Source organism: Ahaetulla prasina, chromosome 3 (assembly GCF_028640845.1).
Source record: "Ahaetulla prasina isolate Xishuangbanna chromosome 3, ASM2864084v1, whole genome shotgun sequence".
Classification (NCBI taxonomy): domain Eukaryota; kingdom Metazoa; phylum Chordata; class Lepidosauria; order Squamata; family Colubridae; genus Ahaetulla; species Ahaetulla prasina.
Window position 1 is genome coordinate 95899418 of NC_080541.1, and position 21689 is coordinate 95921106.

Genomic DNA, 21689 nt, shown 5'->3' on the forward strand with positions numbered 1-21689 from the left:
AAGGTAAGTAGATTTCACCCCTGGTATGTATGTATTATATGGCATACATTGTGCCTGGTTATTTACAAAAGGTTCTTCTTTTTTAATGTATTATTTCAATTTACATCATTGTAATTGGCAATCAGAGCATCCCCACAGTCACATGTTCAGATTTGGGTGATCCAAAAAAATGACCCCAAACACACCATGAGGCTCTCATATCCAAACAGTTCCAGAGTTTACTATAGTGTGTTACTAAGGATTACCAGGATATTCACCAGAAGTTGAAAATGAAAATAGATAACAAAAGATAAAACGTATTCTAAATAGGTGTGTATCATCTTTGTTAATACTACTTTGATCTCATTCTTGCTCCTATAGATAATACGGCCAGCATCCTGACCCGAAGGAGAAAGTTTAGTCGGACTATCCAGGATGTATATTACCTTCCTATTGTCATCTCTGATGGAGGAGCCCCATCTCTCAGCAGTAGCGCCACTCTTGTCATACGGGTATGTGCATGTGAAAGAGATGGTCGTGTGCGGACCTGCCATGCAGAAGCTTTCCTCTCCTCTGCAGGATTGAGTACTGGAGCATTAATTGCCATCTTGCTTTGTGTTGTCATTCTCCTAGGTAAGTCCTCAATTTGTTTATTTTCTGGAAGCTTCAGATAATCCCAACAACAATGTGAGTTGCAGTATTAAACCAGGAACTGCAAGAGCCAGTGTGATGTAATGGTTAAGGTCCTGGACTAGGAGTTGGGGGACCCAGGGTCTAATCCTACTCCAGGCATTAAAATCTTGGGCCAGTTGCTCCCTCTCAACCCTTTTCAGCATCAGACTCTGCAACAAGTCAATTGATAATCAAAATCCTTCCTTAACAGGTTCCATAAAACACCTAGGTCAAAATGAAGTGGTTCAAAATGAAGAAAATCTGCAACCATGTGAGGCAAACACTAAGAAAAATAACAACTGAACTAGGAATTGTTTCTGATAAGCAGTAGCTAGAAATACAGGATTCTGGCTTAAAAATGAATAATTCCAAGCTTGAACTAAATTGACAGGACAGGGAAATCTTGAAAGCAAATGGCTGAGCTTCTGGCATCCAGCGGAATTAATTTTGCAGGGTCAGTAAGTAATTAGCATTATTGATCTACCAGGTAAGATTTCAGGAAACCACCAACTCAGGTTGCAGGCTAATACACTCATGGAAAAGGAAAAAGAGATGAAGAGAGTCTTTTTGAAATGGATCCCCCTGCCAGAAGAAAGAAAGGGAGAATAAGAAAGCCATTTGCTAATTATTTCTCAGTGGGATGAGCTGATAACAGTCAAAGGCTCATCAAGAGGAGCAAGGGATAGATGAAGCAAGGATATCATTTCATTAGTTAAATGTCCTTGGAAATGCTTTCTCTCAGAACACTTTATGTGTTTACGTACTTAGACTCATTTGAATACTATCCATTAGCTAATATTCTCAATTGGCTGAATTTCACACTATCTGTCCATTCATCCATTCACCCAAATTCACTCAGTTGAGAATATATATGTATATAATGACTATATATCCCCTTTCTCAATTGCATACAATTAAGTCAATACAGCTAAAGTTCATCCTCAGCTGCCAGGCCTTAGAATTTTAGCCACCATATTGGCTGTTATACTTGAGAGTTATTGTTTCAACTTCTCTAGAATGGTTGAGCAGGGCTGCTTTATTAAAATGCAGAAATAATTCAGTGTACGTTTCTCAAATGGCTCCAATACATTAACAATCTTGTTTTTCTTCTAAGCAAACGTCTTAAATTCTACTACTATGTTTGGGGATTTCTGATTAAAAATAAACAGGTGTTTTTCATAGTCTCCTGTGACACTGAAATCTTTTTCTCCTACTGTGCCCAATATGGGTGCTAATGTGGGAGTTTCGGATCTATAGCCCTTATAAAGTCTAAGCACTATTTCTCAATCTTAGCCACATTAAGATGTACAGACTTGCTGGCTGGGGAATTCTGGGAGTTGAAGTCCATACATATTAAAGTTGCTAAGAGTGAGAAGGTCTAAGGCAGGGGTGTCAAACTCAAGGCGGCGCCACATGATGTATCAGGACTTTTTTCTCCTTCACTAAACCAGGCGTGGGCGTGGCCAGCATGTGACACATCTGGCCCGCGGGCCGGGAGTTTGACAGCCCTGATCTAAGGAGCATACCATGCTTGCTTTCCATTTTTGGGATTTGAGAGTACTTATATGACCCTTGACTAATAATAATCTTTAACTCAATGTTTAAGGTTGTGAAGATGTAGCTTTTCCATAATGTGAACTGTTATCAAGCTATTAACACAAAATTCACACATTATTAGGGTGATTAGAATCAAATGGTATAAATATGCATGTGGACATACCAATATCACATATAGATACAAATATTCTTTGTTACAAGCAATTTTTCAACAAAATGCAAGCATAAATCTATGAGTTCATTTTTCCTGTCAGCTACAAACTTTAATTTCTAGGAATGTAATCATTTTAGTACGTTCATAAATCAAGGAATTTCTACATTGGTTGAAGGGGATTATTTAATCAATAGGATGGGGGGGGTTATTTTGTTTTTTTGCAACTGTGGGTCTTGTACTACTGTAATAGATCAGTAAAAGGAAATTTTACATTTTTTCTTGAGAAATATTATAGCATCTTATCTTTACCTGTATTTATTATTATGGCTCAAATAGCTCAACTCCGGCCCAGAAATTGAATATCTAATTCCAGAACATACTTGGCTATTTTGTGATCATATTAACTGATAGGAAAATATTATTTTATCTTAAGAGTTATAATTACCTCAAAGAGCAAGTTACGTTAATGTACTAGTAAGGCACAGATTAATTTCAGCCTAGTTAATGGATAAAATAATAGATAACGCTGCCAAAAGAAAAAAACAAAACAGCTAAAATGAATATAACATTAGTTAACTGCCAAAATGCAGCTAATCAGTCAACTAGACAGAGTTACCAGTTGGCAGCCCTACTAATATCCTATTCTGAATTTTTCTCATCAGCAATAGTGGTCCTGTTCATCACATTAAAACGCAGCAAAAAGGAGCCTCTGGTCATTTCAGAGGAGGATGTCCGGGAAAATGTTGTCACTTATGATGATGAGGGTGGAGGTGAGGAGGATACTGAAGCTTTTGACATTACCGCTCTGCGGAACCCATCTGCTGCTGAAGAATTGAAATTCCGGAGGGATGTTCGGCCTGAGATGAAGCCCACAACCAAACATCCCACTTCATCTCATCTTGACAACATAGATGTTCATGAATTTATTAAGCAAAGGCTGGCTGAAGCAGACCTTGATCCGAGTGTGCCCCCATATGATTCTCTACAGACATATGCATATGAAGGTCAAAGGTCAGAAGCCGGATCTATCAGCTCTTTGGATTCAGCTACTACACATTCTGACCAGGATTATAATTATCTTGGTGACTGGGGACCAGAGTTCAAGAAGCTAGCCGAACTTTATGGAGAAATAGAATCTGAAAGAACAACTTAATTATCTTGATCATTCCCCAAATATGGAACATTTTAGTTCTCCGAGCAACTTGGAAGCGTAATGACAACAATGGCTGAATATCAATATCCTCAAGATGTACACAATTACTGTAGAAATAAGTGCCCTTTTCTGATTTGAAATGGGGTTCTTCAATTGAAGAAAGTCAAATTTTGAGGAAAAAAAGTACCCTTCCATCCCCAAGAAAAGTTTGTCCCTTTGTGTATATTTTTCATTGCTCAATAAAGTCCGTGGTGCAGTAATAGTAATAATATTTTAAGTAAACCAAGCAATGCCAACAACATGCTTACAATTTCCTCAAAATATATCAGAATTGCAATGAGTCTACAGACGGCCTACTTACAGGAAGAACTAATTCTATTTGGTTGGTTGTGGCATTACATAATTAGCTGTTTGTAAACTTAGAGGTAATTGAACGGGGGCAGAGTAATTTTCTCCTGTTTTATTCAATCCAAGGTATTTTATTTCTTTCATAAGGGGACATTCAAATTATCTAGCCAGATAACATTCAAGATTAATAACAGTTAGCTGATTTCTTTTTTAAAAAAGCAACCTACTGTTAGTGAATGCCACATTTCTGCAAGCCACCTCTAATCTTTCTATCCTGGAAAGGTAATGAAGCAAGCATTAAATTGCTACTTATTTAAACTTATAATCTTCCCCCCTCTTAAGCATTTCTGACTGATAACATGCTTCCATTTTGTAGTTATTTTGCCTTTTTTAAAAAGCCACATTTTTTTTTCTTTCACTTAAGGGAACAGCATATAGCTTCCTTCTGCAATGGTAATGAATAGGATACCTTTTGTTTACAGAAAATGTATTAGATGTTAAGCTATGCAATGGCTTATATTGTCTTATTTTTATTTGGATTGACAAATATATAGATGAGAGATCTCTCACCAATTATATCCCAATGTAAGTAAACATGATTTGATATACTGGGATTTCCATATATTTTCACATAGGGAACAGAGTAAATTTTCTCAAACTGGGCTTTTCAAGATGCTATAGTTTTTAATTCAAATGAACCTAGACAGGGTAGGGTGGATGGGGATTTTACTCTGAAAAATATAAAGTGGGGAAGACTGGTATACTTTATTATCTAAACATCTCAGGTGGAAAGAAATTACCAGAAATGACCTGAAAGCACATGCTGTAAATCTTATTGCTAAATTGGTCAATTCAATATGATGCACCAATGCAGTAATGACAATATAAGATATTCACATTATGTTGTTGCAAAGTGGATCTATAAAAGCACATCTAAACAATATCTGGAATCTTCACATTACAAATATTTGCTGAAATATCAATGACTACCTTTATATTGAATCATGTTAATCAGATGCTTTGAGATGGGAATAACAAGGAAGACAGTGTTGAATGTGACATAATTTCTTTATCTACTACTTCCTGTTTAATAGTGTATTGTCCCACTTCTACTGTTTCCTTTAGATTCAATCTAGTCCACTTGACTTTTCCACATAAAAAAGTGGAAAAGTCAGAAACATATTGGCTAGATCTTTCCTACATTATAGATTTTTTCCAGATTTAATCTAGCAGAATAAAGAAATAATTTCTGTATACCAGAGGCAAAAAAATTGCAGCTGTTTGAATGAACATATAATTTGCAACATCTGCCACTTAATTAAATTAGATACATCAGGAGAGGTAGTATCAATTTTTTCATTGCTGTAGTCCATCCTATAGTAATTTTCCCCAAATTTCTCATAATGAAAACTCAGCCTTTTCCCCCTCTGGGTTGATATTAGAGACATGCTTCTCCTAGGTGAAAACTTTTCAAGGTGATTAATTTTACTGTGAATAACATTTAATTTGAGGGAGGCCCAACAAGTGTAGTAGAATCATTTAGAAACCTACAAAGAAACTTCTCATGGGTAAGTTTTTGGCTTACATAAGCTATTGAATTATTACAGTAGCTGAACAATTTGCCAGTCGGTCCTCTTTCTTCTACCTTGGGTGAGCTGTAATAGTTCCTTCCGCTGCTTCCTATGTTCTCTAACTGCTCTACAATGTGATGATAGCTCTAGGATGGCATAGCTTATTTTTCTATTTTTTTCTGGATAAAGAGGAAGTAACGGTGTCTTTAATCATATGATTCCAAGGGTTCCTTGAATTTGCTTTGTATTGCTCCTTTCCTCAATTCTACTTTTAGAAACCCACTGGCTCCTTAGGTTTCATTAAAGTGAAAAAAGAAGGCCTCTGACGGCAGATTGTCCTTTCTGACATTGAAAAGTCTATGGTCCTTTAGATATCCTGCCACAATTTAGAGAATTGTGGCAATATGAATTTTCTCATGGAAGATTAAGTACAGTAGCTAGTACTCAATATAGTTTTTTTTAGTGAATTAGTTACTAGTATTTGCACTTTAAGAGTTACTTTTTGATGATGTAATCAACAAGTAAAATGAAACCTCTAATATAAACACACTTCTATATATAGAAGTTATTGGCTGAGTAGAATATAATACAATACATGAGCAGGATGGAGTTTTGCAGGTCAGCCTCACCCTGAATTTTATTTACATTTGAGAGTACTTTGATGCTGACATTATCCATGGAGCTGATGAGCCTCCATCTTGAATTTGTGAATCCCTGGGATGTGGATAGGGCCCTCTGTAGTAAATTCTACTCTCCATTTTGTTCTCATAATCCTCAAGGGCTCTACCAAGATTAGATTCAAATGGGTGTTGATGTTTCATTGGATAAGGAGGCATTTCCTTTTTGTCTGAAGGAAGCTATGTTATATCTCTTGCTCAAGAAGTCTTTCTTGATCCAACAATCCTAGATACTGTTAGATATGCTGTTGATTACTTTTGCAAAGAGAAAAATTGGGAGAGTGCAACCTGGTCCTGGTCCTCCTTGATCTCCTGGTGGCTTTCAAAACTACCATCCAGGCCATCACTCTGGATCACTTTCAAGGGACTGGAGTAAGGAATATTATTTAAAGAGGTTCTCCTCCTTACTGAGGAGGCAATTTGAGTTGGTTGTGGTGTGAAAAGAGATTTACTTGGAGATCTCGATTTTGTGGTGTGCCTTAGGGATCCCATGCCCATTTATTTCAACATCTACATGAAACCACTGGGCTAAATCATTAATTGTCCCTGATTTCAGGGGTGAAATCCAGCAGATTCTGGAGAACCAGTAGTGGAAATTTTGAGTAATTCAGAGAACTGGCAAATACCACCTCTGGCTGGACCCAGAGTGAGGTGGGAATGGGGATTTTACAGTATCCTTCCCCTGCCACACCCACCAAGCCACACCATACCCACCAAGCCACGCCCACAAAACTGGTAATAAAAAAATTGAATTTCACCACTGCTTGATTTATATGTATTTGGAGTTGGGTGGTGGGTACTGATTCATGCTTAGCTGTCTAGAGCCTTCAGGAATGGGCAGTATACATGAATAGTAAATAAATAAATACATAAGTAAGAAATAAATAAGGGAGGTACCATGCTTTAGCAATGTTCTGAATTCTCAAAAAGGATTCATCTCGCACTCTTCAGTATTCTGCTTAGTGCAGGGAAATTAAGGATGGTGGTGGTAGGGCCTGTGCATATAAAGTTGCTGTGGGTGAGACATGAGGCCCATCACTCATAATGCCTATGTAGAAATTAGAAATTATTCCAAACATAAATAGCTAAAAAATGGCACCTTATTATGAAAGCTGAGGGTGGACATTCTGGTTACTAGTAAAGTGTTTATAAGGGTTCACCAGTCAGGTAAAATGCTCTACTCACATCCTGAAAAACACAACACTGAAATTGTTATAAATACAATCAGTATATTTGATAGATAAAGGTCAAGGTGAGACCAATTTAAATTGGGTTAAGTTCTGACAAAATTGACTTAAGCCTACTACATCAAGAACCAATGCTGGATAAAAGAACAATTGTTTTATTGAGGTGATGATCAGCAAACAGAATTTAAGCATTTGATGTGAACAGGTTATGGATGAGAAAAAATTACTGTGCTTGAGAGAAAGGCTATGGCTAGGTAAATAAAGGCTTGAGGGAGAGGCTGTGGAGGCTTGAGGGAAAGGCTATGGGTAGATAGATGAAGACTACAGATAAGCTAGGTACCGTATTTTTTGGAGTATAAGACACACCAGAGTATAAGATGCACCTTAGGTTTTTGGGCGGAAAATAAAAAAAAAAAGCTGATTGGTGGGTGGATCGGCCTCCCGGAATACCCCCAGTCACCTGTTCCCAGAGGAGAATTTTAGCAACAGGTTGGTTGTGAGTTCTGTGCCTTGCTTTTTTTTCTGCCTTTGAAACTTCTGAAACTCTGTTTCAGAAAAAAAAACTTTTTTTCTGCCTCTGAAAGCCTCTGAAACAGAGCTTCAGAAAAAAAATATGCTTTTTTTCTGAAGCTTCTTTCAGAGGCTTTTATTCTGAAGAACTATCTGTACTCTGTTCAGTCTCCTTTCTTTGGTATTGGTGTATAGATTAGCCTCTTCTGATCTGTTGGTTATTGTGTCATTCTCCAGATTTGTTAGCATAGTTTGGTTAGAACCTTTACTGTTTCTTCTTTTGTTGCTTGCCCTATTATTTTAGGTGAAAGCCTTTCAGAGGCTTTTTTTCTGAAGCTTCTTTCAGAGGCTTCCTTCAGCCTCTGAAATCTCCATTTGTGAGGCTGGGCGGGGCTACATTTGGAGTATAAGACGCACCCAGATTTTCACCCTCTTTTTTTGGGGAAAAAGATGCATCTTATACTCCGAAAAATATGATAGATGACATCAAGGACATTGTGGGAATGTTTTGGAAGGGTAGCAAGATATTACTAGAAATACATTAAAATAATTTACATTTGCCCATGCAATCACTAGACTCAGTGACTCAGTGATACCTAACACATAAGGTAAGATAGCTGTTATTGTCATTCTCCTGCTTACACAATGGCACACATTAACAAGAGATTCTGATGCATCGTTCTTGTAAGAAAAATGCCACTCATCAAACAATATCACCATTTCAACGATAACAATAATAATATAGTAACTGCAGCAGCATCCAAAAATGCCCTAAATACTTCATACTGCATGTCACATGCTGTACCCATCTTCAAAGGAGCCTTAAACACTAAGTCATACGAAATCATGAATATGTAGTATACACCTGTAAATTATGAATAAAGGTCAGAAATAGCTATGAAGGAACTGGAAGCCAAATTCAAAAGTAGAATTTACAAACTGGATGTATTAGCTCCAGGTAATACCTCATTGATTTCAGTAGGATTTTATTATTATTATTTTTAAATGTGGCCAATGAATTTCACAATATCCCATTTACAACTAAGAATATTGTAAGCTCTGATTAAGGGTATTATTTAGAAAAGCATCATAATGGATCATAAGGTAAAAGTGAAGACTCTGTCAAAAATACAAAATTATGTTCTGATTTGTCTGTCAAAATTGGTCACTATTGTTGTGTTATAGAGTTCAATTGTGATATTGCTATCTTAAAAAGGTATATTTTTTGATAGATTTGAAGCCATCACTTGTGTAATTTTGAATATATAGAAACCTTCCATCCACACATGACGGTTATGCAATTCATAAGTGAAGTATCTTCTTCAAAACCTTGTTGTGATATATGAGTGGATGAAGGGACAAATTCTACCATACTTAACAGCTTTGGATTGCCATATAAAATAATAATAGTCATAATGCTGAGAATCATATCAAACAATTGTAAAAACATATTTTTGCTACAGTCGATTCATATTTGTATTGTTTGGAAATACATTTTATGAGGGGGAAAAAACTCCCATTTATAATATACATTTAACAATTCCCAACTGGATGATTGCTGTTGGAGAAAGATTGTGTTGCATTTAAACTTTAAAGAGATTTCTCTGGCTATACGCTTACATTGTTTCCTGAGTGAATTGATTAAGAATTAATGGTTAATTCTTAGCAACCACATAGATAGATTTTCTCTGTGTTGATCTGCCTCTAACCTCAGGTCTTCTAACAGTCCACCCCTCACCACTGAGTCTACTCATCTCATTGCTGATTGTATTATTATTATTCTTTTTCCTTCCATCTTTTCCAGAATTAGAGCCTTTTCCAGAGAGCTAGCTCTTTGCATAATGTATAATACCTGAACTAGAATAATGTGATCCTGGTCATTTGTACCTTGTGTGAGAACTATGGGTTAAATTTTTCATGATCCATCAGTTTGCTTTCTTGCCTGCAATATATTAATACATATGGTGAGCATCAATATAAGATGATTAAAAACAAATATTAATGGTGTGAGAAATGTACCCTGAAAATTAAGCTTTATCACTCTATGCCCAATGGGGCAGAATAACCCGGTTGATTTCAGACTCCATTTTTCTCCCAATGTGTAGCTGGGATCTCAGCCCAAGGAAGACTCAGAATTTACTGAGCTTGTTTGGTTCATTCCTAGGAATAACTGATGCCCAATCATTACCTGAATCCATAAAAGGTTAAGACACAGGGTATCTTATTAGCCTAGTTATGCCATTGTAAGTAAAATATCAGTTCCTTGTTTTAAGGAACCATCCAGAGAGTAGCATAAATAAGAGTAAACCATGCCTCCAGATTTAATGTGGTAAAATTCCTTACAAATATTGGAGAAATGCTTTCTTGCCTGCACTAATTGCAAGAGGAAAACCAGAATTTTTAAAGACAAGATCTTACCAAATCACCAATGGCTAAACCAGATTCTTCTATGAAACCTCCTCACTACAATCCCCTTCTGATGTATCATGGTGCATTTGAATGCTTGCTAGGCTTATTGTGTTTGATTCAAATATCCTTTTGAATGCATATCTGAGTGCATGACAAACAAATATTGTGAACCTTCCAAGCTGTAGATCAAAGAAAAATTTTGGAGAGAGAGGAACATACAGAATTCCTATTACTCCTCCTAGCTCGCCCCTCTCTCATGAGACCCTCTAATGTTAGAGATTACTCTCATTTTTCTTTCCTCCAGCACAAATGGTACTTTGCAAAACTGAGGCAGAGAGACCCATGCTTCGTCACCTCCCCCCCCACCCCAAAAGTTTAGCGTGAGCAAGATGAGTCAGGTTTCTTTCACTTTTTTCTTTGGCCCTGAATGGCTCCAGTATCTTCTCCAGTCTCTCTCATGGCACCTGCATTGTTCCTCCTTTTTTCAAGCCTTCTATGGATTTTCTCCTGGTCTTTCCAAGTCATGATTCTCTTTCTGACAGTGATTTTCTCTCTTGAGGTCCCTCTCAAGTGGGAGAGACTTTAAAATTTGATAGAGCCCAAGGGTCTGTTCCAGACAACAGAGAATTTCAGCTTATTCCCTCCCCTGAGCATGGCAGAATTTCATTTCATTTTCCTCTCTCCTCTCAAAGGGTATATACATACTGAGCTTGCTTGATTCCCCACCCGCCTGAGTCATAGACGGTACTCAGAAAGCCTCCTTCTATGTGTATGGCCTCCAGCTGTATGGAGACCGGTGGGATTTATTTCTCTCACTTCTGAAACAGCATTTCTGCAGCATCCGCTTTGCCTTAGAACCTGACATCTGTAGACTATACACCTCCCTCCAGAGGCAGCTGTGCTGCTGCTTGCTTGTCTTGTTCCAGAATTAAAGCTTTACAGCAAATAGCACAGATCAAAACGACTGACACATCAGAAAATCATTTGTCGTCCATCTTAACTGTTTGTTAATGCTTCTGACTGAGAATCTTCAAGTCAGAAGGAGGGGAGCTGCTAGTTTTCTTTTTTTCTTTTTAAAGAAAAAGAGTGAAATATTCATTTTTGCTGCTCTCCAGACCTTTCTAGACCTTATTTGTGAATCATTCATTTGCAAGCTCATCCCTCTTATGTTTATCTTAGAGCTTTTAGTTTGTGAACTGGTTGGATGACAGAAACTCAGCAGTGTTAATTGTTAGGCCCAGCTGCTTTGACAAGGAGCAAAGTCATTGTTGTTATACCAATCTAGCACCATGTATTAATAATTAGAGAACAGCAACAGCAGAATTTGAAAGTTGCCTCATTCTGACTTTTTTCCAAAGTGTGCAAAAAACATCTACCTTTTTAAAGAGAAGTGCAAACAGTACAATCTCATGGGAAATTAGGTGAAAAATACCTCTGCAAGCAAGCGTAGCTGCTCCATATTGTTACAAATAAACCAAAAGGAGAAAAAATATTTTCATTTGTATATACACAGTAGTTTCCAAGTAGGTATTTTGTTGGACAGGTAAAACATATCTACCGTTAATCAAGAAGTGTTCAGTGCAGAAAAAAAATGTTTTTGTTCAATTATTGTCATTTTAACTGAGGTAAGTGGCAGCACTTAGCTGCTCTTAAGAAAGTTAAATATGGTTGGACTTCTTATTGCCTGAATGGAAGAACACCAGGGGTATGAATTAGTCATAGACTAATCTATAAGCTATACTGTGGCATGCCAAACTATTGCCATAATATTGAGAAGAGATCTACATGGAAATGCCTATGTATCACCAGGAGGTGTGTTTGATTTAAGGAAATCAAATTCTCTAGTATCCAGATTAGGAGTGAGCACCCTACAGCAACTGGAAGGCAGGTGACCTCCAATTCCATTTCTTGTAGCTTTCAGATATCTTTGAACATAATTCTTGCAAACTGATAATATATTGTTATTTTGTAGTGTGAGAGACCCCGCAAGACACATCTCCTTAATTCCTTGTCCTGGTCACCTGTATAATGTACGTGTGTATGTGTGTGTAAACCATCCTACTGTAGGCAGTTACCAACAAGTCAAATGAATTTATTTATTCAATTTCCATAGCTGTCCATCTCAAGCAAGTAATTCTGGATGGTGAACAAGCATATAGCAGTTAAAAACAAAGTACAATTTAATTTATATATGTGGAAACCAAGAAAAAATTATTCATAGGTATTATTTATGTATTCAATTTCTATAGCCACCTATCTCAAGCAAGTGATTCTGGGCAGTGAAAAATCATAAAATAGTTTTTAAAAAATTACAATATAACACAAATTTTATATATATGGCATTTCTTTATTTGATTAATAAGGTTATGGGAAGGAAAGTAATGTCATTCAATAGCATGGAGTTCTTTATGCAGTAACAGTTCATGGGTCTAGATTCTGCTTTCTTGCTCCATCTGAATGCTGCATCTCAAGAACTCTTTCTGCTAATGGTAAGTTATGACAACAAAGTTGCAATGAGGAAGATGAGGACCCTGATCTAATTTCATTCAATGAGACATCATTCTTGTTCTTGACTCTACCCCAATTAAAAAAAAAATGATGTAATTCTTCTGTTCCACACATTTATTTATTTATTTATAATTTAATTTCTATACTGCCCTTCTCCCGGAGGACTCAGGGCGGTTTACAGCCATATTAAAAACCAACACAAAGTACAAACAACAAGTTTAAAAGTAGAATTAAGAACCAAATATTTACAATAGGCCGAATCAAACTAAAATGGTCATAGACCGACATAAAACCCCTTAAAATTTCCATTTAAAATTTTGCTTAGGCCAGTCCCGCACAGTGAAATAATAAGGTCTTAATTTCGCGTTTGAAGGTCCGGAGATCGGGGAGTTGGCGCAACCCCGGAGGCAGCTCATTCCAAACGGCCGGTGCCGCCACAGAGAAGGCTCTCCCCCTGGGGGCCGCCAACCGGCATTGTTTGGTCGACGGCACCCTGAGAAGGCCCACCCTGTGGGAGTGCACAGGTCGATGGGACGCTATCAGTGGCAGCAGGTGGTCTCGTAAATAGCCCGGTCCTAAGCCATGGAGCGCTTTAAAGGTGATAACCAGCACCTTGAATTTTACCTGGAAGGCTACCGGCAGCCAATGTAGGCCGCGCAGGATAGGTGTTATATGGGAGCAACGTGGTGCTCCCTCTATCACCCACTCAGCCACATTCTGGACTAGCTGGAGCCTCCTGGTGCTCTTCAAGGGGAGCCCCATGTAGAGAGCATTGCAATAGTCCAGGTGGGAAATGATGAGGGCGTGAGTGACCATGCATAAGGAGTCCCGGTCTAGGAAGGGATGCAACTGGCGAATCAGGCGAACCTGATAAAATGCTTCCCTGGTGACGGCTGTCAGATGTTCCTCTAAGGACAGCCGGTCATCCAGAAGAATGCCCAAGTTGGGCACCCTCACCCTGGGGGCCAATAATTCACCCCCAACAGTCAGCGATGGCATAAGCTGACTGTGCCAGGACGCCAGCATCCACAGCCACTCTGTCTTGGAGGGGTTGAGCTGGAGCCTGTTCTTCCCCATCCAGACCCGCACAGCTTCAAGACACCAGGACATCACCTCAACGGCTTCGTTGGGGTGGCTCGGGGTGGAGATGTACAGATGAGTACAGATGAGTATCATCAGCGTACAGATGGCACTCCACCCCGAAACCACGGATAACCTCACCAAGCGGCTTCATATAGATGTTGAACAGGAGAGGCGAGAGAACCGATCCCTGTGGCACCCCACACGTGAGGCGCCTCAAGGTCAATCTCTGCCCAACACCATCTGCGAATGGTCTGAGAGATAGGAGGAGAACCACCAATAAATGGTGCCCCCCCACCCCCAATCCCTCTAACCGTCACAGCAGGATACCATGGTCGATGGTATCGAAAGCCGCTAAGAGATCTAAAAGGACCAGGACTGAGGAACACCCCCTGTCCCAAGCCCTCCAGAGATCATCCACCAACACGACCAAAGTCATCTCCGTGCTGTATCCAGTTCTGAAGCCAGACTGGAACGGGTCTAGATAGACAGTTTCCTCGAGGTATTGGGGAAGCTGATATGCCACCACACTCTCAACAACCTTCGCCAGAAAGCGAAGGTTGGAGACTGGACGATAGTTTGCCAATACAGCTGGGTCCAGGGAAGGCTTCTTGAGGAGGGGCCCCCCAACAAAGAAGCATTGATAACTCCCAGGAGCCAGCCTCGTGTAACCTCCCGTGTGGCCAGTACCAACCAGGAGGGACACGGGTCCAGTAAACATGTGGTGGGATTCAGCCTACCCAACAACCTGTCCATGTCCTCAAGAGTTACAGTATCAAACTTTTTTTTTTTTTGCATTTATATCCCGCCCTTCTCCGAAGACTCAGGGCGGCTTACACTATGTCAAGCAATAGTCTTCATCCATTTGTATACTATATACAAAGTCAACTTATTGCCCCCCCAACAATCTGGGTCCTCATTTTACCTACCTTATAAAGGATGGAAGGCTGAGTCAACCTTGGGCCTGGTGGGACTTGAACCTGCAATATTGCAAGCAGTTGCTGTTAATAACAGGCTGCATTAGCCTGTTGCGCCACCAGAGGCCCTGAACTCAGCCCAGATAGTACCCACAAGACCCATCCCCGTCATCCCACCTGAATTTACCCAATCAGCGTCCAGTCTGTCCCGGGTCCGAGCAATTTTATCGGACAGATACTGTACAAAATCCTCAGCACGACCCTGCATGATGTATTTATGTGTATGAACAAAGGTGTAAGTAAGAAAAGGTGAGAGGAAGGAAGGAAAATAAGCTATGCAATACCACACAAACTGCTCACATTCTAGTTCTCTATATTTCTTGGTTGGGTGGCTTCCAACACATCTTTCTCCTGGTGGGGGAGGGGGGAAAGGGATTTGGACAAGAGTTCACTGGAAAAGCAAATAATTATATTTAAGAACTGACTTTTTCTTATTTGTTGGAGCATCACAGCACTATTGGAAATAAAAGTTCTGCAAGTTGAAGGGGGAAGCAATAATTTTTAATTATGCTCTTTTCATGAAATTCTCATCAAACCATTAAAGTATGGTCCAGCTTTCCAAAATGTTCAGAGACCCCAAAGAATAATTTCCAGCCTATTTAATCCCCCCCCCATTAATGATTTCATGAGTAGAACCCCATTCATTGATTCCGGAAATCCACTTATGGATTTGCATTTATGAAACTAAAGTTGGACTTTTAGGGGAAGGAAGGAAGGAAAAATATAATGATCATTCAGAAATGAAACTTCCCAAATTAGCAATGTATTCATATGAATGTTTACTCAAAAGTAAATAATCAAAATCATGCAGAGCACATATTGACATAAATATATCAAACTATTCAATTTATTTTGTAGATTGAAATGGATTAAGAAATACAAACCTAAGCAAATACAGTAGATTTTTTAGTCTTTGCAACTTGCACTATTGGTTGAAAACATCTGTCAAATGAATGTACAATGATCCATTCTAGACATTGGCTGAGCAGTTAAAACCTAGATGGTTTTACTAAGGAGGCAGAAGTGGTATTCAGCAGGTTATGACCAGTTCTGGAGAACCGGTAGAGGAAATTTTGGGTAGTTCAGAGAACCAAAATACCACCTCTGACTGGCCCCGTCCACATCTATTCTCTGCCTCCCGAGTCCCAGCTGATTGGGAGGAAATGGGGATTTTGCAGTAACCTTCCCCTGGAGTGGGGAGGGAATGGGGATTTTACAGTATTCTTCCCCTGCCACGCCCACCAAGCCACACCCACAGAACCAATAGTAAACAATTTTGAATCCCATCACTGTAAGGAGGGTCAATTATTTCAGTATAATCCTCTTGATGATCATTTTCTGCCTTCGTTCTCGGATTTCTTGAATTGAGCTAAAAGAGCTGAATAGTCTATAACTGTACAGATTTCACAATTTTGCCAGGGCCATCAACACAATTACAACCTGTGCTCATCTCTTTCCTATAAATCTTGAAGGATCAGGAGAGGAAGAGGAAGAAGATACAGCCCTGCCTTTCCATTTGAATGACTAATGCTGGATAGAGCTGATATATATACTGCAGTGGTATTGCTCATGCAGGCATGCTTGCTTCTTGTATAAAAAAAGTAAAAGATACTGGGCAAAACAAGATACCAGTCACACAAGACCCCAAAATCACCAGTGGATGTACTGATCACTCATTCTACATGGAGACATTAAATCATATATTAATCTTTTTTTTTTTTTTGCCAAAATCAAATCTCAAGAATTTGGTAGTATTAAAGCAGACCTTAATAAACTATTGTGGCTTTTCATAAAGTTGAAATACTGATCAGGTATATTTAGGAAGTCTGTAGAGATTCTCAGTCATCCAGGTCATGGTTGTCGCAAAGGTGCTTTTTCAGGAAGCAACTTAATTTTCTGTTTCTAAGAAAGTCCAGTTGCCTCCTGAAAAAGCACCTTTGGGTATACTTAGGAAATTGCAACGATATTGCAATTATTGCCTCCTCATTAGAAGTGATAAGACAAGAACTTACTTTCAAATAAAAAACTTTTTTGAAAAAAAAAAAGAACTTACTTTCAGCTAGGCTAAAACTATACTCTTCATCCTTTTCTTCTTTTAAAATACCGTTTTTTACATGTACCCTTTACACACAAGAACAGTCTATTAATGAGAAAAACACCCTGATTGTGTCATAGGCACAATGGATTCATTGTTGGAGATTAACAATTCCACTGGGAAATGTGAGGGGAAAAAAAAATAGGTTAAAACTACAATTCTTCAGGCAAATTCCAAGCATTTCACTTCAGCTTACTTCCTAAGCTTATAAAGAATAGAATTTGTTGCTGTTTAAAAATCTTTTTTGTTTTTGTTTTTTTAAGAATTCTTTCAAAGGTGTTCTATCTCGATTGCCTCGTAAAACAAAGAAAATGGAATTTGCTTCTCTCCCCTTCATTTTCTTTTCCTAACAAATGGTCAGGCATCCATCCCTTTGCTACAATCCTTAAGGATGAAAAGCTTGTGTTGCAGTGGCATAGCTTTAATGTCAACATTCTTGCAAGACCAACTGGTCCTGATGGTTTCGACCTGCTGCACCAGATCCAGCAAACTAGGCACTCTCTGGTTCTCTTTAGATCACCTATTGTTAGAAGCATGGCTTTTCTGTTATGGCATCTGCCTTATGGAACAATCTCCTGAAGACTGTTGGCCTTCTAAAATACCATGAAGAACTAACTTTTCCCCCAAAGACTAAAGGCAAGATCATAATGGATGGGTGTGTGTGTGTGTGTGTGTGTGTGTGTGTGTGAGAGAGAGAGAGAGAGAGAGAGAGAGAGAGAGAGAGAGGGAGAGAGGGAGGGAGGGAGAGGGAGAGAGAGAGAGAGATTGGATACTTTTATTAGGGTTTCTTATATTTTTGAATTTTTTTTTATTATGGATAGCCGAATACACTTGTTCAATAAATAAATACTTTAACTCCAGCTTTCTTATTTGTGTCCCTGCATCAGATGCAAGTATATAAATCATGGGACTGATATCATGACATTATAACAAAAAAAATCAATTTCTTTTCTCCTTACCTCCCTGTACCTATGTCCATGAATTGACATCCACATAATATTCAATAATATTCAATATGACATGTCAGGTCATCATTTCCTAAATAAGGAATCTTGCTTCTTATTTAGGGGAAGGGGGAAAGGGCATACTCATCCATGCTATAAGCACTAAGGCTGCTATAAGCACTAATGATCAGAAGGAGGAGATACTGAGGATATGTATTCAATCCTTTCTCCTCTACTTCAAAGTTCCAGCAGAATTCTTATGCTCTTTGAAATGAATTTATACCAAGAAAAGCTGGAAACCCATTAAGGAACAGGTGGTAACTATAGCCCAGGGAGCTTTTGCACAAATACCTACTACGCACCAGGCAAACCCATTCCTGGATCAGGAGGTATTACTTACAATTACTCACACCTTAGCCTCTTCCCAGTTGAACTACTGAAATGCACTTTACATGGGGCTGCCCTTGAAGAACATTTGGAAGTTTCAGTCGGATCAGAATGCAGGAGAGCTTGGGACTTGGGACTGTCCTGACTCCCACTAAGCTTCTTGGTTCAAATTGATGTGCTAGTTGACACTTTTAAAGATATACATGAAATGGGATCACATTACTTATGGGAATGTCTCTCTGCACTGGTTTCTGCCCACCTTGCCAGAGCTGTTAGAATGGGCATACTCCAGATACTAACAATATTGTCTAGTGGATCCCAGTGGTGGGATACTCCAGATACTAACAATATTGTCTAGTGGATCCCAGTGGTGGGTTTCAAATTTTTTTACCACCGGTTCTGTGGGTGTGGCTTGGTGAGTGTGGCATGGCTTGGTGGGCGTGGCAGAGGAAGAATGCTGTAAAATCTCCATTCCCTCCCCAATCCAGGTGAAGGTTACTGCAAAATCCCCATTTCCTCCTGATCAGCTGGGAATTGGGAGGCAGAGAATAGATGGTGGGGAGCAGTCAGGACTTTTACTACTGGTTCTCCGAACTACTCAAAATTTCCACTACCGGTTCCACAGAACTGGTCAGAACCTGCAGAATGCACCTCCGGTGGATTCCCATTAACATGCTTTATCTGTCATGACACCTTCTATGTAGAAAAGCCTCCCTGCTGAAATATGGACAACTTGTCAACTGTCCAGTTGGCGAATCCAGAAAAAGAAACTCCTAGGACTTTATTTTACAAAGAGTAGAAACTTTATTGAATAAACCACATTGGCACTAAAGAAGTGAAACCAGCTCTGGATTTCTAGTGCAAAAGCAAGTAGAGTTAATTTGCCCTTTTCCCTATGGCCACCCACAGTCCAATATGTCCACCAATCTCTTCTGTTCATTTTGTTATGAATGGGGGCACGCACGTGCGCGACCTTCCCCATGCTCCCACACTTTTGGCACATGACGGCAAAAAGGTTAGCCATCATTGCCCTACTCTATTGGCCTTTTACCAGGCCATGAAGATCTGTTCTTTTTTTAGGCACTGAGGACAGGATATTAATTTGGGAGCTCTAGCATGGATATATGCCTCCAATTGTCTTTTTATTGATATAGTTTTAGTTGGTTTTTGTTTTAATGCAATTCTCTGTTTTGGTTTGCCACCCAGAATTTTTTGGATAGATGGGTGACCATATAAATTGGATTAACACGTAAAAGAAATTTCAAAAGTTTTGACCCAGTAATATCAACACAACAATTAACTGAAAATCCTGAACAAACTAGAAACAGCCAACATTTTACTGCACAGATTTTGTCTATTGATTTCAGCGAGAAAGAATTAAGAACTGAGATAATCCCATTGCTGAGATGGTACATTTCAATGTAGTTATTGATTCCCGGAAATCAGTGCTAGTAATTAGTCACTTGCTTGTGGGAAATAAGACTTTCCTTCAGATTTGTACATTTTGTAGACTGCAAAATAAATTGGTTTCCTAACTGTTGGGCCTCTTCTTCTACCCTAGCTAAAGTTATATATTATGGAGGCTTGTTGGCAGATAGTTAGAAAAAAAATATATTCTTTTTTTTTTCAGACAGAAAGATCTATAAGTAACTGTAAGATCAGCTGCCTACACAAAATTGGACATTTTTAATTCTATAGTTTGGCTTTTAGTAGCATTCTTTTTATGCTCTCTCTGGGGAATATGCCAGCAATCCCTTTTTTGTTTTATATTTTTTTGGGGGAAAAACTGTTTTTTCTTATTTTCCTTTTTATTTATTTAGAATCTTGATTTTAAAGCCCACCTCTGTTTTTCTGGCATATCTTCCACAAATGATGCACTTGGGGACTCTCAATGAACCTAGATATGTCTTTATTTAGTGTTTCTAATTTCAGGACTGTGCCATATTTCTCTCCCTTTGTATATTTCAAGGACAAAGCCATATTTAAATGAACCCATTTCCCTCTCTTGAGGTTTGTATTTGAAAGCTAAGTAACTTATTTTTCATCTTTCTGAAAGATTAAGAATATTATTAAGGTAGCTTCCCTTCACAGGGGCTGAGTGCCTTATACAAGTTACAACTGATGTTCCTCCATTTTTCCTCAGGGGAAACAAAAGCTTGGAAATAGGTGTGAATGTTCTCTCTCTGGTATGGCTTACTCTAATTTCTGCACTTCACTGATTTCAAATACTGATACACCAAATTCTAACTTGTAAACCAAAACATAGGTCATTTTTGGTGGTTCATTAGTATATTAAAAAGTTGAGGCTTTTGAGAGAGTGCTGGGCTTATTTTGAGGTACGTGACTCATTTGTTTGGGTGTTCATGGGGTCAGAAGTAAGGAAACACATGGCATAAAGTGCATTGCAACACAAACTCTGCCACTTAGGTGTGGCCTATGATGCAAGTACAAAGGATAGAGCTTGCTCTGTGGCATCATCACACGTTTCATCATTTTGATATCATTGTGACTAAGATTGATGCCTATGCTCACCAGGTAATTTCTTAAGCCAACCACTGTCTCTCAGATAAAGTTGATCGCAGAATTATTACTATGAAGTTAAAATCTGTTTAAAATGATTAATATACAAAAATCCAACGTCTGTTGCTTCACAATAGATCAGCCCAATCTGGAGGGCTACAAATGAAATCCAACATGGATTCTGTTGGAGCAAATTCAATTCCTACCAAACTTTGCCCAAACTTTGTGGTAACTTCAAATGAAATTCAGCTGGGGTTTATTTTTCCCAGATCAAAACAATGTGATGGGTTGGTGGTGGGAGTGAAAGGAACAAGGGAAGGTGTCTGAAAAGTTGGTGTTCTTTTGAAAATTGTGAACAACACTAGTATTTACATTTTGTAAAGCTCACATCATTTTGTATATAGCAGCCAGAAAAGATGACTGATATACATTTTTAAGGCAATTACATTACTGGTTTCATCAATGACAGAAAGATAAGTCCAAAGTTTATATGTGTCACCAAGCAAAACAGTTATATGAAATTGTCCAGTTCTAAAATAAAGCAAACAAACAAAAACTAAGAAGAAAAATTACATTGAAATCGACAGGATTTGTTGCCTTGTGGGATGGGCAGCAAACAAATTTAATAAAATAAATAAATAAAAATAATAATAAATGTGTCTTTCTTACATTCCTAGTGAGAGATATGAGTTGTCTCCTTCCCCTATGAGGAGAATTGAGTCATTAATAATGTCTATTGCAAGCAGGCTATATGAGAAGAGTAATTTCCTTTCCTTTCAAAAGTTTCATTTTTGGTTTCCAAATGAGAGATTGTTGGCATTATCCCTTTCCAAATGGCTGATTGGAGGCTTTCTTGGCCCACTCGTCTTCTGTGATTCTGCAAAAAAGATGCCAACTGCCCAGTGAAAAGTTTGCATCAGCATATGTTCTCTCTGCCCCAATCTCTTAAATCAACATCCTC

General features: G+C 38.6%; 1 protein-coding gene across 1 annotated transcript in view; it reads left to right on the forward strand.

Annotated features, from left to right (window-relative positions):
* The window catches only part of CDH18 (cadherin 18), a 231269-nt gene extending 227754 nt beyond the window's left edge, over nucleotides 1-3515 (forward strand). The window contains exons 10-11 of the mRNA XM_058177902.1: nucleotides 361-612; nucleotides 3025-3515. Of these exons, the coding sequence (XP_058033885.1) occupies nucleotides 361-612; nucleotides 3025-3515 (743 nt within the window). The remainder of the gene's footprint in view (nucleotides 1-360; nucleotides 613-3024) is intronic.
* The last annotated feature ends 18174 nt before the right edge of the window (nucleotides 3516-21689 follow it).